The sequence below is a fragment of the Tachypleus tridentatus genome, chromosome 9, assembly GCF_004210375.1.
Source record: "Tachypleus tridentatus isolate NWPU-2018 chromosome 9, ASM421037v1, whole genome shotgun sequence".
In the NCBI taxonomy this organism is placed as follows: Eukaryota; Metazoa; Arthropoda; class Merostomata; order Xiphosura; family Limulidae; genus Tachypleus; species Tachypleus tridentatus.
This window is the reverse complement of record NC_134833.1, coordinates 112366506-112384300: the sequence shown is the minus strand read 5'-3', so window position 1 is coordinate 112384300 and position 17795 is coordinate 112366506. Positions and strand designations below refer to the sequence as shown.

The 17795-nt window shown below is 32.6% G+C and overlaps 1 protein-coding gene across 1 annotated transcript in view; it reads right to left on the bottom strand.

Moving 5' to 3' along the window:
• Nucleotides 1–346: 346 nt before the first annotated feature.
• The window catches only part of LOC143227451 (alpha-(1,6)-fucosyltransferase-like), a 44109-nt gene continuing 26660 nt past the window's right edge, over nucleotides 347–17795 (bottom strand). The window contains exons 4-10 of the mRNA XM_076458897.1: nucleotides 10427–10541; nucleotides 9841–10086; nucleotides 6060–6066; nucleotides 3606–3792; nucleotides 2863–3039; nucleotides 2233–2386; nucleotides 347–379 (exon numbers count right to left, since the gene is read on the bottom strand). Coding sequence (XP_076315012.1) covers nucleotides 347–379; nucleotides 2233–2386; nucleotides 2863–3039; nucleotides 3606–3792; nucleotides 6060–6066; nucleotides 9841–10086; nucleotides 10427–10541 — 919 coding nt within the window. The remainder of the gene's footprint in view (nucleotides 380–2232; nucleotides 2387–2862; nucleotides 3040–3605; nucleotides 3793–6059; nucleotides 6067–9840; nucleotides 10087–10426; nucleotides 10542–17795) is intronic.

Here is a 17795-nt window from a genome sequence, read left to right as displayed (position 1 = left end):
TTACTAGAAATTTCTAGCTTCTATAATCATGTTGAAAAGTTTGTGTATTATATTTATATTAATACAAAAGTATAATTATTTAAGAACTTGCTTTTCTTTCTTTTTCGTTACTCATTTCACCAGTTGATAAACTTTAATGTCACACACATGCTCACACTATCACAAAATATATGCATCACGAGCACCATCTATAAATTACAACAAATTAGTTTGATGCTTTAAAGGAAATTGATAACACTGGGGAACACTTTTTCAGTAACTTTGAGTTACATGGGATATTTTAACTGATTCTGAAGGAGTTTTAGGCACTGATTTCAAATCTGAAATTAGTTTTTCTCTACAAGCTCTAGTTTGTATGCAATTTGAGCAGAGGAGTAAACTAAAAATACAAGCAAAAATACATGTAATCAGAGGCTAGATACAAAGAGCTACCAAGCATAGCATATATGTTACTTTTCAACTATTCAGAGTGTCAAAAACCAAAAACTGGCAAATAAACAAAACCAAGGTTTCTTATTTTTGTTCATCATCATCTCTTTGTTTTTCAATAAGCCTAATACTTACATAGTTTAAGTTGTAACTATTATTATCATGTGATACAGCAGAATCCTTGACTATTTATTTTATTATTATACTATGCAAAATTTATAAAGCTTTAGAATATTTTCTATAACTTAGAAACCCTTGTATGTCATTTTATGTGAAAGGTAAAGAAATAAGCATAAGGAAACAAAATTATTGCTAAATTATAAGTCTGTGTTGATCTGGCTACTGAGCTTTAAAAACAGGAAATAAACAAGATAGGAATGGAAGTGAACACATTACTTGATTGGTTTATGAGCATTCAGCAGACTAAGTTATCTCAGCTTTATATGGTGAATAAAACCCCTATATTTCTGGCGTTCTCACTGGCAAAACAAGTAGAACCAGAAGTTCCAACAGTAAAATGTTACTTTATACTCTACTGTAAAATAATTATAAAAGTAGTATTTTAAAGTTAACTAAAGAAATGATATAATGATGAAAGCTGAGGCCCTGTTCAAATACCCAGTTTTCAACAGATAGAATAGGAAAGCCAGTAGTATCAGGAATTATTCTCCATCTTCCATGAAAAATAAAGAAGCTTTATCTGCTATGTAATCATTAGCTGATCAAATGATATGTCCATTTCCAACCCTGTCTTGTTTTGTTCATTTTTTTCAATTTCAGTAGCCAACCCAACATAGTGAAGGAAATAAAGACAGGCTGCTAACATATTAGTGGTACCAGAGTAAATCTCAGTCATTTAACTTTCTAACCCTTGGTACTAGTATCACTAATACTAGTAACTAGTGAAAAATGTATTTTGCATAACTTTTAGGACTGTTTAGTGATTCAAGGATTAACAAAAATTTGGTTTATTAACTGATAGTAGTTATATTACTATTATTACTTACTACAAATAATATTACTCATTATTAGTAAATTTACTAAACGTAGAAACATGTGAGTCACTCTACAGACAATACAAGAGTACAAACAGTAGTAAGTACTGCATTAGATGAGGGAAAAGTTTTGGAAAGCCTGCTCATAGATTTTTTGTGAAATCATTTAACAAAGTTTAGAATTTTATTGAACAGTTAACATGGTTTCACTAATGGAAAATGTCACATTAAAAATCTTTTGACATTCTTTGAAAAGGTTATTACTATGTAGATAAGGATTAAAGTGTAGATTTGGTATACTAGTTTTTTTCAGAAAGCATTTGACAAGGTGCTACGTAAAAAGCTTGTAAAGAAATTTATGTCTATAGGGTGAGGCATAAGTTAATTAACTGGATAGAAAAGTGGCTGGTTAGGAAAAAGCAGAGGGTTGTTACAAATGAAGTTCAACCATGAATCAATGTCACAAGTGGGTACCTCGTGGATCAGTCTTAGGACCTTTGCTCTTTCTGATTTATGTCAATGACATAGTGAAGGAATAGTCAATAAACTACTTAATGTTCACCTGATGCTATTACAATCTTGGGTATTGCTAGCTGTAAAGATGATGCTGTTGCTTTACAAAAAAGATTTCGAGTCATTTATTGAGTTAGGCAAATAAAATATCAAAACAATCAATAACTTATACATATATTTACCACTGAACAACAAGGAACAGATCAATCAATAGTAACTAATATACTTCTGATAAAAAGGTGTAGATGTGGATACTCTGTAGGGACATACATGAGTTATTAAGCTCTACACATACCCCTGAGGAGAGAGTACAGACAAGAAAGTCCGAATGAGCCAGAAGGAACACGTCCGTTACTACTCCTACAAGAGAAGAAATGCCATATCGAGTTTTTTCGTCATTGGCGACGGTCGTGGCTTCTGAGTTGAACACGAATACGTAATTGGGATACCTTTAAATGAAATCAACACTGATGTATCAAATTAGAAAACTGACGTAAAGAGGTAACAAAGGAAAAATATCTAATGTCACTGGTGAAATAAAAACAGTAATATTAATACCTGATATAGATATTAATTAATTAGGGTTTGTGAGCTTCTTTCAGGTTGGCTTATAGATAAATATAAATAAAAAATGGCTGAATAACTTGTTTACAAAATAAGCAAAAATCAATATAATATATAAACATAGTGATCAATAATTTTTAATTAAAAATTTTTACAAAATATTAAAATACATTCGCAGTATTAAGTGAGATTAACTTATAAATTATATCAATAACTGGAAATGGAAGTGTGTTATTTCTGAAAACTGTACAGAATATATTACTTTGCTTCTGGACTGAAGATATAGAGCGGTATTAGTAATAGTTGATATGATATCGTTATTATTAATAACATTCGCTGACGTTATGAATTATTTTCTTACTTCGTTTTGCACTCGATCAGTACTTTAGGATCATCCGTTGCTACAAACACTCGACGAACGTTCACGTTTTTCACAAGCTCCAAACGTTTGTAAAAGTCATCAACATGCAGCATGTATTCCTCTATAGAGTGAAAACTTGCCTCACTTCCTATTTTATCCGTGCGTCGCACGTGAATCCTGAGTGCAGTAATTTTAAAACAACAAAAGGATTAATTTATACAAATAAATGTTGAACACTGCATACTGATGCACGAGTTGGTTTGTTAAAATTAATAAATTTATCTATGTATCTGTATTGTGATCTTAAATTATAATTTCTAAAAAAAGTATTTTATTCAAGCATTGAGTTTACTAAGCAAAGAAATTGATCAGAAATTAAAAAAACAATAACATTCTGCTACAAAATCCCATCATTGAAATTTTCACACCAGAAAAATCGTTAATAAGGCAAAAGGATCTTGGGATCTACAAGAGAGTATCCTTGTATCAATCCCATGTAAACTAGCCTAAACACGGCGCAGTAATTGTCAAAAATCTCTGTTACTTACCTACAGATGAAGCGTATATTAAAATATTAGTTTACTATACATTCCCTCTCATACAAAATACAACAACTTTAGCTTTTGCAGAAATTATTTTGAAATTAAGTTGGAAAAGAAATTTATCCTTAGTACGTGTTATTGAGCATCTGCATGTTATTTAATACTTTGAAACGAGTTAAATCGATAAGTTATTGTACTAACCCAACAATCGGATGGTCATAATCCAACTTTTTCACCATTTGTACATTTTTCAATAGTCCCTCTTGCGGTCGAAGAATGTACTTTAGGAACTGGCCATACCACCAAGCTAGTGGTTTACCATGTGCTAACAATAAACGGAAAGCGATATCACTTGGTAAAGCTCCCATAAGACTCCTCGATTTGGCATCTGGAAATAAGAAAGTAGAATAAAATGCAGACTTTTTTTTATCTTGCCGAATGATTTAATGTTTTATTATAGGAAAATTAAATCTAAATGGATTTTGACCCACTACCATGTATTAAAACGTTTTATAATAGAAACATTGCAAAAGGTTAAGAGAATTTAATAAACCTATTTCAAGAATCGTGATCCGTTTAATATTATTAAATTTGATTTTGTATTAAACATCTAAGTAGAGAAAATGTGTTTGGGCTTTCAAATTCAAGAAGAAATAATTTCAAAATGGGATCTTGGTTAACCTTTCTCAAACAATATGAAATGAGGAAAACGGATTTTAGGAATCTTTCTTTATAATTAGTACTTATAACATTTGTGGACATGATTCTGGAATGTGTTTCAACAGTAATAAATAAGAACCAGTGGAATGTTGCTGGGCAAGACTATGTTTTAAGTTTGTTACCATCAGATTTCAATGTTCTGAGTTTTGGTTAAAATGAGCTATACTGATAATAATGACTAAAAATTAAGATAAATCTTCTAAACTATAATTTGAAATTTGTTTTTTAGTTTGTTGACAATTAGAACAGCCACTTTAACAAAAGCTCTTAAGGAGAGTGAATCAGCAAACAATGAGTTTCTGAGAATTCAGATCAATTGAACTTAAATTAAGTCAATAAAGGCAAAATTTCAGTAGAAAAAATTGAAAAGTTTAAGATCAATATTTATATTTCAAAATCTTGTTAGTGCCAGAATAAATATGAGAATAAAAAAAGGTGTTTTAAAAAAAGATTTAGCAGAGCAGTAGGATTCCTAAACTTGAAGACAATTTATAACATACTTGAGAGAAAGTAGGTCACTTCTTAGGCAACAAAAATACTTTTGAAATTAAAGAAGAGACATATATCAATAAATACTATGCTTCGAAAGAAGGAATAACCTATCTTAAATATTCTGTTATGTAACAAAGTGTTTATTACTATATAGCTGAAATGAATTTATATTTCTCAAAAAATCAGTTGTAAGACGATATAATTTATACAGATTTGTAAATCTGAACTAGTAAAATAGTAGTAGCAACTGTAAGAGATAAAGTAATTTATAAAACGTGTTCCATTTAATATCTAATAACAGAAACTAAGGTTTCTTATTTGTTTCTATTTGTGTAGTCCATCAAAATAGCTTGTAAAGTAACCATTCACATAGTTATTTAGAATGCTATCTGTCGGATTTACAAACGCTAAGAAAGTATTAAAATAAATTAAAATTTAAAAATAATTTAAATCTATTTTTAATTGACTGATTGCTTCTGTTAATACGGTTTGTGTCAGTCTAAATTAATCCAAATTTAAGATAAAATCTGGTTGGGTGTCTAACTTTTCGTGATAATTTAAAACTTGTCTAAAAGGTTTGTTTGTTTGTTTTTGAATTTCGCGCAAAGCTACACGAGGGCTATCTGCGCTAGCTGTCTCTAATTTAGCAGTGTAAGACCAGAGGGAAGGCCACTAGTCATCACCACCCACCTCCAACTCTTGGGCTACTCTTTTATCAACGAATAGTAGAATTGGCAGTAATATTTTAACGCCCACCACGACTGAAAGAGCGAGCATGTTTTGATGTGACGGGGATTCGAACCCGCAACCCTTAGTTTACAAGTCGAGTACCTTAACCACTTGGCCATGCCGGGCCCTGGTTTAAGGGAAGGTCTCAGTTCCATGTAAAGTGGCCCGGCATGCCCAAGCGTGTTAAGGCGTGCGACTCGTAATCTGAGGGTCGCGGGTTCGCATCCCCCGTCGCGCCAAACATGCTCGCCCTTTCAGCCGTGGGGGCGTTATAATGTAACAGTCAATCCCACTATTCGTTGGTAAAAGAGTAGTCCAACAGTTGGCGGTGGGTGGTGATAACTAGCTGCCTTCCCTCTAGTCTTACACTGCTAAATTAGGGACGACTGACACAGATAGCCCTTGTGTAGCTTTGTGCGAAATTCAAAAACAAACAAACAAAAAATCAATGTAAAGTATCTTATTATATAACATATATATTAATAAGTAACTAAACTATTGTTTCTTATTTTGAATTCCTTCATATTTATGTTACTTTTAATTGTAATAACAAATATTCTAAATATATAATATTAACAATTAATTTGAAAAGAAAATGCTGTCTAAAAACTTCAAAAAAAGTAAATATAATCCCATTTTGAATTTTATCTTTTCCTGGATCATCGTAAAAGGCATTTACATGTTTTCTAATAGAAATTTTAAAGCCAAAGATACCAACAACCTGAGAGAAAATAAAATAAATCATTTTCAAAAATTTCGTAGAAATATAAGTTTTGCTGTACGTTTTTCTTTCAGTATAATTATCAAACATAACTTTTACTTTCCTTCTAAACAATAAATTTAAAAAAGAACATTTAATATTCAAAAGTTATTAGTTGTAAAATAATATTTATCCATGCCACAATACATTCTGAAAAATAATTTGTAAACAGTGCTTAATAAAATGATTGTTTTTTTTTTTTTTAATTTTGTAAACATATTTCATATTACCTTGTTTTGGATAAAACAAAAGTTACCACAAAACTGAGCACTATATATATTGGCCTTTCAGTGCCTTAAATACCAAATGCTACTAATATTGAGTAAAAGTAAAAGTAAGTGTTGGCTATAGATAGTGTTCGCTGGCTGCACTCTCACTAGTCTATCAATTGAAAAGTAAGGACTACAGAAAGAGTTAACTCTTGTGCGGCTTTGAAATAAGATCTCAACCAAATAACTTTTTCCAACAGATTACATGTATCAGCCACGATATATATTTGTTTCATTCTCGAAGTCTCCACAAAGTTACTCGAGAACAATTTGCATCACCTGTTCTAAATTTAGAAGTGATTGTTATGTTAGTTTTGCTCCAAGAATTGTATTGATATATTTAAAAGAAGAACATAAGACATAAGATATTCTATCAAAAATTGAAGACAGAGGAATCATATAAACAGGACAAATATTATTAATGTAATTTAGTTGCACGATTACCGATACAAGGTAAACAGGAATAAAAAAGAAAGGAAGACAATATTTTTTTCTATTATCCAACGAACCATCACTTTTCAGTACTTTGCCTGAATGAAAACTTAATAAAGTTAAATGGCTTTAGATACATCTTACTTTTAGTTGTGTACACACAATACGTTCAAATAAACTTATATACAAGTATACGATAATAATAGTGTTATTCCACTTTTTTGGAACATCACAGTAAGGACTTCAAATGGTGGTAGGCATGTTAAGTTATGATTTTATCAGTAACAAAGCTGGAAACTGTATTCCTTTTATAAATGAGTTGAGTTGTTTTACTTCTCCTCGAGACAAGCATAACTAGTTGTATTTCTGTGTATTTTAACAATGCGATTTTTAAATAAATTATTTTGGAAAACTTTGGATAACAAACTGCTATAATAGTTATAAACAACAGTATATAAGAAGAGTATGAATTCAATATTAAATTTTTTTTTCTTTTCAAACAATGTTGATGTAAAGAAATATACCTTTATCATGTAAAGATGATAAAACCTTTATCATGTAAAGATGATAAAACCTTTATCATGTAAAGAAATATACCTTTATCATGTAAAGATGATAAAACCTTTATCATGTAAAGAAATATACCTTTATCATGTAAAGATGATAAAACTACCATCAAAACACTTCCAGCAACAAAATGATTTAAAATTGTCGAACATATTTTTATTTATGAAGTCATTGGAGTAAGATAGATAATCGTTCATTATAAAACAGTTGTCCGAAGTAGTTTAAAACATGTCCTTAATACTCAAAATTTTGGTTTTAAATACCAAAAGTACAGGAAATTAAAATGTATTGTATAGCAGTGTTGACTTCCTGGAATTGTACTGTAAGAGAAAAAAAAATTATTTTATGTAGCCTTTTCTGAATTTAACATTAAATCCATAATGATTACATTAGTATAGTCTCAGTTTTTATCATCAAGACTAAAATATAACTCACTTTATAACAAAATACACGAATTTAGAAAAATACACAATACTTTCTCGTTCATAACATGAAAGGAGAAATGAACTAAAACTCCATACATACCCAGTGCTTCGTGTAGAGATAAGTTAATAAATGGTACTTCAATGCCAAGGCTAGTTGAAAGATTACTCTATTAACTTTCAGTTCTTTTGAGATTTCAGAACTATCGTTCACTCTATATTAATTTTTGAATAAAAGCTCAATAACTTGTGCTAAATAACTTATGCACCCAAGTTCGTGACAACTGGTTTTGTTGGAAACTACTTTTACCTCATTTCTTATTTTTCACTGTAGATATTACCAGTTTTAATTCATCAGATTCTAAGTCACAACGCAGACTGAGGTATTATCTTCTTCTAGAAATTATCGTCTAGTTTTGCAACTTTCATTACTAAAGATATCAATAGATGTTCCCAGTACTGCTGATACTCAGGATGTTTTATAATTTTTGCATGTGCTGATCATAAAATAAACATCTATATTTCATGAACGTGTTATCTAAATATATATATATATCAATCTTTAGTCTCTAGATAGCATTGTTTTTATGGTTTTACAACAAAACACTCAGGACCTTTGTATCATAACCCAGAATTATTATTATTTGCGGAGAAAATCCCCAGTCCTTGATTCTTTATGACTTGAGCAGACAGATTGTACTAGGAATATGGAGTACTGTTTTTGGTTATCTAGCTAAATGTTTCATGTATCAGTTCGAAACTACTTCTGTGAACATGAAATTCATCAATTTGCTAACTTTTTATAGAATGAATACATCATGTGGGATTTTTACTTCCTATATACGAGGTCTGTTCAAAAAATACGCGGACTAACGTCATAAAACAAAATGTACTTTATTTAGAAGTTACAGGTCTGGGACCCCTTCAAAGTACTCTCCTCCCCAACGCACACACTTATCCCAACGGTGTTTCCACTTGTTGAAACAGTCCTGGTACGCTTCTTTTGTAATGTCCTCCAGCTCCTTCGTCGCATTTGCCTTAATCTCGGGAATCGTCTCAAATCTTCTTCCTTTCAAGGGTCTTTTGAGTTTGGAGAACAAGAAAAAATCGCAAGGAGCAAGGTCAGGTGAGTAGGGGGGTGGGGAAGAACATTGATCGAGTGTTTGGCCAAAAACTCACGAGTTCTGAGGGATGAATTTCGCAGCAACGCGGTGCATCTTCAATTTTTCGGTCAAAATCTCGTAACAAGATCCAACTGATATCCCACACTCTTCAGCCAGCTCCCTGACAGTCAGACGTCGATTTCCCGCACCAGGGTGTTGATTTTGTCGACGTGTGGGTCGTCAGTTGACGTGGAAGGACGTCCAGGATGCTCATCATCTTCAATGGACTGTCGACCATCCTTAAAACGTTCATGCCACTTGAAACATGCCGTACGTTCATAGCAACATCACCGTAAGCCGTCTTAAGCATAGCAAAAGTTTCAGTCGCAGATTTTCCAAGTTTAACACAAAATTTCACACCAAGTCGTTGCTCCTTCAGGTCATTCATTCTGAAATCCGCGAAACGAAAATATCGCACTTCACTTAAAACCGCGTAGCTGATACACAAATGAAGATATCTGCAATCGGGAAATGTCGTCGTAATCAGCTGATCTGTGCAAACCTAGCGACACCGAGCGGATTCCCCTGGAACCAACTGGAGCCGCGCAATTCAAACAGTCCACGTATTTTTTGAACAGCCCTCGTATTAGCTCTTTTGGTTTTATTTATTATTGTTATCCATTAAATGTTTCAGTTTTACCTTTCTTTCTATAGAACCAGTACACCAATTTGAATACTTTCTTCATACTCATGAAATATAACAACTTAAAAAGTAAGTTAAGTCTATTTTTCTATTATTTAGCAAAACTGCTAAGAACCTTTTCCAAAACCATTCAAGAATAAGCAATCAAGAGCTGCTTTGTGTAAAAATAACTCAACTACTGTGTGTAAGTCAGAACACAAATAGTGATACTCGGTATTTGAAATAATTATTTACCATTTTTTTCCGGGAAATATACTTTTCTTTTTTGTATTCTTAAACTTGTCACAGACGGGGCTTAGAGGATGAAACACAGAGTTCCACTCATCAGGAGCATAGTGCCAGTGTTTGGAAATAAGAACCACAGTTCTATTTGTGTGATAGGCCTTCACAAAACACCACAGGACATCATGAATACCAGCAGCAAAACCATAAGGATTGGTTAGATTGCAAATCAACGTTTGCTCGAACTTGCACGTTTGTGGATTCTATATAATAACGTATCAATAATATAGATTAATTGCACACACTTGTAAAGAAATATATACAGAAAATAGCAGTGTAAAGACAGAATGATTTTAAATGTACAAATATTGTAATATCAAGTGAAAAATATCCTTTCTTATATTATATTATATTGTAGTACTTGTACTACAGGAAAAATGATGGATAATCAGATGCCTAATTTACTGAACAATGAACTAAGGAAAAGCCCTTGAATTATTTATTGCAATACGTGTTTAGCCTTGTCACAACTATAATATCAGTAACTAAATTATTTGGTGATTAATCATGTAGTTAAAAGTATTCCTACATTTGAAACAATACCTGTAGAACATAAATTCTTTTGTGCACCAAATTTGATAATTTATTCATCTCATTTTTCCGCCAGATGTCACGATTATCAGCATCACCCATTTTCTCTATTTCCGACAGAATCACCCTACACACGAAAGGAGAAGAAAATAAATTTATTTCTTTATATTAAAGTATTTGAAGTCAGTGATATAAAATATAGGTTATAAAATATATACGTGATATAGCACGTAGTAAAACTACGATCAATTAATCATACAACAAGAAAGTTAAAAGATTTCCCTGGTAGATTCTTACTGACAAACGAGGCTTGAAATAATAATAATACAGACTATTCGTCAATACCATGGGTTAGAACTACAGATGTGGTTTGTTTGTTTTGAATTTCGCACAAATCTAAATGTGTATTTTCGCTAGTGGTACATAATTTAGCAATAAAATACCAGAGAGAACGCAACTCGTCATCATCCACCACCAACTCACGGGCTACTCTTTTACCAACGAATACTGGAGTTGACCATCACGTTATAACGCTCCCACTAATGAAAAAGATGGATCGAAAGTTCGAACTCACGACTTTCAAACTGCGAGAAGACTACCCTAGAGCATATGACCATACCAGGGACAGCTGGTGGTGTGAACAATATATTTATAAATAAATAAAGAATTTCAGAAAGAGGAAGTAAATATAGTTGTGACAAATGTCAATCCTTTGAAAACAATATAAAAAACATAGTACGGATGGCACTTGTATCATCCATTGATAATAGCACAGGTACACAGCGTAGGGAAATGGTAACAAACAAAAATGAATAAATTAAACTCGATTGTTATTGAATAGTTGTACATATTGCTATACGTTAATTCTTACCTTACTATTATCTAGGGATAATAAAAATGCCATCCCTACTAACTTGTTTGCATTATTTGTGAAGGATTGACATTAGCTATCCTTACATTTACTCCCTTTTTTCAAAAGGTTTTCTTTACTTGTGTTTATTGCAACGTTTCAATAGATATAGGAAGGTTGTATTTTTAACCAAGTTATAAATACAATAAGGTTCCAACTGTAGTAGTTATTGTTTACCTATTATTGGCTAGTTATTCCTGTTTCACCCAGTATTTAAGCTTTTCAAAGGAAAACAACGTTTTATAAGAAAGTAACGTAAACGGGTAATGATAAAGTTGTTTTAAATTACTACTAGTTATTAATAATACTAATAAAAGCAAATACTCCGTTTGAAATTATGTAAAATTGGTTGACACCATTGTTTATGTTTTTGAGTTATGGTGTAAGAAAAAAGAAGCATAAAAAGAAAAAGAAATTCAAACTTTTCTGATGTGATGTTTGCAGATATTCCAAGAACTTGTGATTCACTCACCACATAGATAACATAATACAAGAAAACACTGATGACTTATTAAGTGTTTATTTAAAATACAATTTCGATGAACAGTTCGAGCCATTCCTACATAGGTAATGCTACCGTCCACCTGATAAAAACTGTTCGATTTGAAAGTTCCTTGTTTCATAGAGCCATAAAAAACTTTGGAATATTTTCGTTTCGCGGATTTCAGAATGAATGACCTGAAGGAGCAACGACTTGGTGTGAAATTTTGTGTTAAACTTGGAAAATCTGCGACTGAAACTTTTGCTATGCTTAACACGGCTTACGGTGATGTTGCTATGAAGCGTACGGCATGTTTCAAGTGACATGAACGTTTTAAGGATGGTCGACAGTCCATTGAAGATGATGAGCATCCTGGACGTCCTTCCACGTCAACTGACGACCCACACGTCGACAAAATCAACACCCTGGTGCGGACAACTCGACGTCTGACTGTCAGGGAGCTTGCTGAAGAGTGTGGGATATCAGTTGGATCTTGTTACGAGATTTTGACCGAAACTTTGAAGATGCACCGCGTTGCTGCGAAATTCAGCCCTCAGAACTCGTGAGTTTTTGGCCAAACACTCGATCACTGTTCTTCCCCAACCCCCCTACTCACCTGACCTTGCTCCTTGCGATTTTTTCTTGTTCTCCAAACTCAAAAGACCCTTGAAAGGAAGAAGATTTGAGACGATTCCCGAGATCAAGGCAAATGCGACGAAGGAGCTGGAGGACATTACAAAAGAAGCGTACCAGGACTGTTTCAACAAGTGGAAACACCGTTGGGATAAGTGTGTGCGTTGGGGAGGAGAGTACTTTGAAGGGGTCCCAGACCTGTAACTTCTAAATAAAGTACATTTTGTTTTATGACGTCAGTCCGCGTATTTTTTGAACAGACCTCGTATATGTTTCCGATTCTAAACTTCACTTATTCCAGGGACTTGTTCTGATTTCAGAAGACTGAAGACGACAGCAATACATACTCCAAAAATTTCGCCACATAAGCTCCTTGTAAGTATATACTATTTCTCATCTAGTCTATCAGTGCTTCACTTAATGTAAAGTTTAATGTTGTATAATGTCTGAAGAAAGAAAAGTGAAAAACATTAAATGTAGCAAAAGAATAACAGATGTGGTAATGCTTATCGTTGAACTACTTGAAGATATATTGGAAAAATTTTTAATGCAGTTATATGATATACACTATAACCGAGAGAATTTAACTTCTTAACTTCATTGATAACTTAAGTAATGTTGCATCTACGTTGATGAGTATAGTAGAAGGACTTATTAACGAACACCTAAACCTTTGAAACGAAGAGTTTAAGCGTTTACAATTAGTATTATCTCTAAATAATTTTGATAATTTTAACACGACGAGTTGTTTCAGTGTATGAATGAAAACTATTGATTTTTATTTAGCTTCTTTAGTGGGAGTTATTTGTTCCACACATAAATTTCCTCGATAGCTTTTATGCTGCGCTCATGACTAGAAAAATTGAAATCTAAATAAATTCCTTTGTAACAAATGAAAACTCTAAACTCAACAACTATGCCCTCAGGCTGCCCCATTACAATGACCTATTCAATCTGAAGAGTGTAGATATTCTCAGGAAACTCGCCTGTCAACAAATCAAATCAAGCTTTCTAGGATTTACATTAAAGTTCTCTTTTCTCTCCTGATCCAGAATTTTTCTTCACCAATCATAAATGTTATAAAAGGTCTTTCCATGTATGATTATTTCGTCAAGTGGATAAGTAAAAGATTTCAGGACAGTTCATAGAAAACAAGTTCCCCGTGATAACAAGTTTCATTTGTCATTAAAATGTAACAGTTGTATTATATAATGCAAATTATAACAAAAATTGCCACAACCAATTTCACAAAGTAAAGTCTGTTTTTCCCTATTTGCTTTGTCGACTTCCACTTGTCAATCAGCACTCATCAAATCTAATTAGACACCATTTTTGAGCAGTTGATATTCAATGAGCAAGTCATGCTATTTAGAACATCGATCAGATGTAAGACCTACACTCTTCCAGTTATGTATCTAATATAGATGAAGTGGAAGGTGAGCTGTCCTTCTTATATCTTGCTTGAAGTATAACTAATTTTGATCTATATAATCTGGGAGCAATATCTATTCAGCCTCACATAGTGTAACGTCTCAATTAGAATTGACACGAAATTTATGGTGTAATATATTGTTCTAATGACGACTTTTCATTCGTAAGACATGCGAGAGTTCTTGCAACTATTAATCCACCAGAAGATGCTGGAGTATTTTGTTCTACTGTGGCTAAGTCACTAGATGTAAATTTATTTTTAATAAGTCCTGGTGGTACATTATTGTTCTTCTCGTTGTTATTTGTGCAGCAACGATCCAATATTGATGGCTTTGTATGAAATCAGTTCCCAATACACACTTTTTTTTTCGAAGCCAATTCTTCACACATAATGAGGGATAGAGGAATTTCCTACACTAAGACTAAAGCTCAACTTTTGTCTTGTTAGAACATTTTGTCCATTCGTTGTTTCTGACATTTCATTTTCTTTCTTTATTTCTACTGGAAATTTCCTACAATACAAACATTTCATTACAAAATGGAGTTGAATCATTGTAGCTGTAAAACCAATGCCGGCCAATAAACTGAAAGAATTCCCATCATTGTACTCATTTACTAGTGGTCTGATTTCTTTAATTAATGAACATATCTCATCTGTAAAGAATGGAGTACTCTTAGTTGGAAGTTTTTTCTATAGTATAGCTAATTTATATTGTTCTAGTGTATGATTAGTTATTGTTCCTTTGATTTGGTTGGGTTTAGAGTACTCAACCTCACGTTATTATCTCAATGGTTTATTAAAAGCTGATGAGTTTTCATAGTACTGACCGTAATGATCAAGTTTCTTAGATTCATAACAGCCTCCTTTGTCCAACATCTTTGAGGACGATTTGTATTACCTATAGTTTTTTTTTTGTCTACAGTTCCAAGCAAAAGTCCTCCCAAGTTGCACTTGCAACACTTATTGTTCTATATTTTAGTTCCTCCATTATGTGTGATTAGTTGTATGACTAATACTTTCAGTCATTCTAGACTATTGTCAAAGGAAGTTTGTATTTTAATATTTCATGATTCTGTAACTTCTGGATGATGGCTCTATTTTTTATATCTAATTTTAATGGATTTTAGCTCCATCATCAATTAAACAGCTTCATTTAGAGATGTTTACCAATTCTGCTTTAGCCTAATTCACATATTCTCATCTTTCATGGCATCTGTAAATTGGTGCTAATTTGTCTGGAGCATCTGAGTCAGGTAACTGGGCAAGCTTTTTCAAAGTTTCTACTAATTTAATTAAGGTATTTACTTTCCCCTGTATTCAGAACTTTATTTTGAATACTTCTTTTGGTGTGCCAGCCTGAGCCTGTTGGAGAAAGCAATTACCAATTTTAGATAGCTCTTACAGCTCTCAGCTTATTCTTGTTAAAGCTAATGCTTTTAAAAGGGCATCAGTGTGATTTTCGTGTTACTCAACATTCCATCTGTTCACTCTAGAAACTATTTTTAACTGAGCCTGTTTTGCTTTCCCTGGTAATTTTCCGTCCTAGTATATCGATTTTTTGTATTGGGCAATATTGCTAAATCAGCCAGATAAATTCAGGAACACGACTACCTAATGTCATTCTTGAAATAGTTCAGGAGGACTCTGTAGATACTAATGATACAACAGTAGAAGTAACAGGTATAGACCAAAACGGTTCTCGCATTCCGTATTAACATTAAATGGTGCATTAGATTGGAATATTAAAGTGGATGCAGAAAATATTGTATTTGGTTTGATCATTGCAAAAAATATAAATGAAAATCAATGAGCTAGAAAAGTACATCCATGATTTTCATTTATATTTTTTGTAGACATTATACATGTATTTTTATCTTATTTAATCTTATTTTTATAATTCCTCGATCATTGTTAATTTTGTCTTTAATCATATATATTGCTTTTCTGTTTGTTTTCGCATATTACTAGTATTTTTTAAATTGTCTTCCTTCTTAATATCTTCTTAATTTTTTCTTCTACAGTTTTATTATTTCCAGCATATTTTATATCTCGATTCGGGCTAATGTTGTTGTCGTCGTCTTAAAGTTGTAATTTATTTTCACCAAAATAATTCTACTCCCAGTACCAGTATTGTAACATGTTCAGTCATTAGGAGGGTTGTTTTGAATTATTTCGTTAAAATAATATCAATTGTAATGATAACTAATTTATTAGTTCTTTAGTAATATTTGTTGCAGATTATGTTCACTTTTAATACCTATATTTACATACACTTTCTCATGAGAAATTATGACACGAATACGACGTACGTCATATTAAAAACCATATTTACTTACAGATTTCTTCGCTAATGGATCTATAAAAAACACATTAGTTCACTGACTTGCTAATTTTCACTAAGTCATTAACACACACTGAACTTGTGTACTCTTTAACTGAATGTTCATTAACTCATACAGTTACATTTTACGTAATTTGCGTTTGATGCTTACTATAAAATATTATATATTCTAACTTTCCCGAAATTTTTAGATCATGCCGTGACAAACTCCTTCTTGAAATAAAGATCTAATTTAAAATATTAAAAGTACAATAGTATATTATTTTTACTAAAAACCAGTAGCTGGTCAATAAGAAATGGTGTCATTAAATTTATTTGTTTGTAGCTATGTAAGCACAAAGCTACGCGATGGGCTATTTAAGTTGTACCCACTACTGGTATCGAAACCCAGTTTCTATAGTTATAAGTCCACACATTCACCATTAGCTTAGTTGGTAGCATATCACATTAGAATTATTATGAGTCTTACGGTAAAGATACATCTCACTTATTAATTTGTTTGTTTTTTAATTTCGCACAAAGCTACTCGAGGGCTATCTCTGCTAGCCGTCCCTAATTTTGCAGTGTAAGACTAGAGGGAAGGCAGCTGTCATCACCACCCACCGCCAACTCTTGGGCTACTCTTGTACCAACGAATAGTGGGATTGACCGTCACATTATACCACGCCCCCAGGCTGAGAGGGCGAGCATGTTTGGCGCGACGCGGGCGCGAACCCGCGACCCTCGGATTACGAGTCGCACGCCTTACGCGCTTGGCCATGCCGGGCCTTAATTATTAATAATTTAACTTGTTTATTTCCTCTAAATATGCATACTTATAAGATACGATACTTGCTGAAACTATTGAAATCTATGGAATTCATACAAGCATCATGGTGGCACTAAGAGTAAAACACATTATGATCTATGACTTATTTAATTCCACCACAAAATCTATCTTAACATAGATGATGTAACGAGAGTCACACAAAATGATGAAAGTAAGCGAGAAAATATAAACAGTATAAACTAATATGAACATTTGTCACAAAACAGCAGAATATGAGAATTGTGTTCAGATGATGAGTGTCTGCCACAAAATAGGAGCATAAGCTTAAATTGTTAAAACCTTGAAATCTACATAGTTTCATTGAATAGAAACTGTGACTGAAAGAGATTAAAACCAAAAACTGATCAAATAAAGCTAATGCTATTTCTCATGACGACACCTTGGAAGGATCATTGAACAAACTTCCTTCCATGTTACCATGGTTATCACCAATTTCTAAAATCGAGATGCATATCCTGAATACTGAACACATATCTGCTTCAGCCTTTAGGAAATAAACTTTAAGATTCTCAACCTTAACGATTGATTATGTGGAAATTATCCCCAAATCCAAAAGATTTATGAAACATACAGATCCCATAATTTGAACCACTAAATGACCTGTCTGTATACACCAGTGTCAAAAAATATAGCTTCCAACATTTGGAACGAATCAGCGCATGTTTTTCTAGAACGTCCCAACAATTTAAAATATACCATCTCTACTAAGAAAAACATCTCATGGCTGAACATTTAAACATCCTGCACCATTCTGT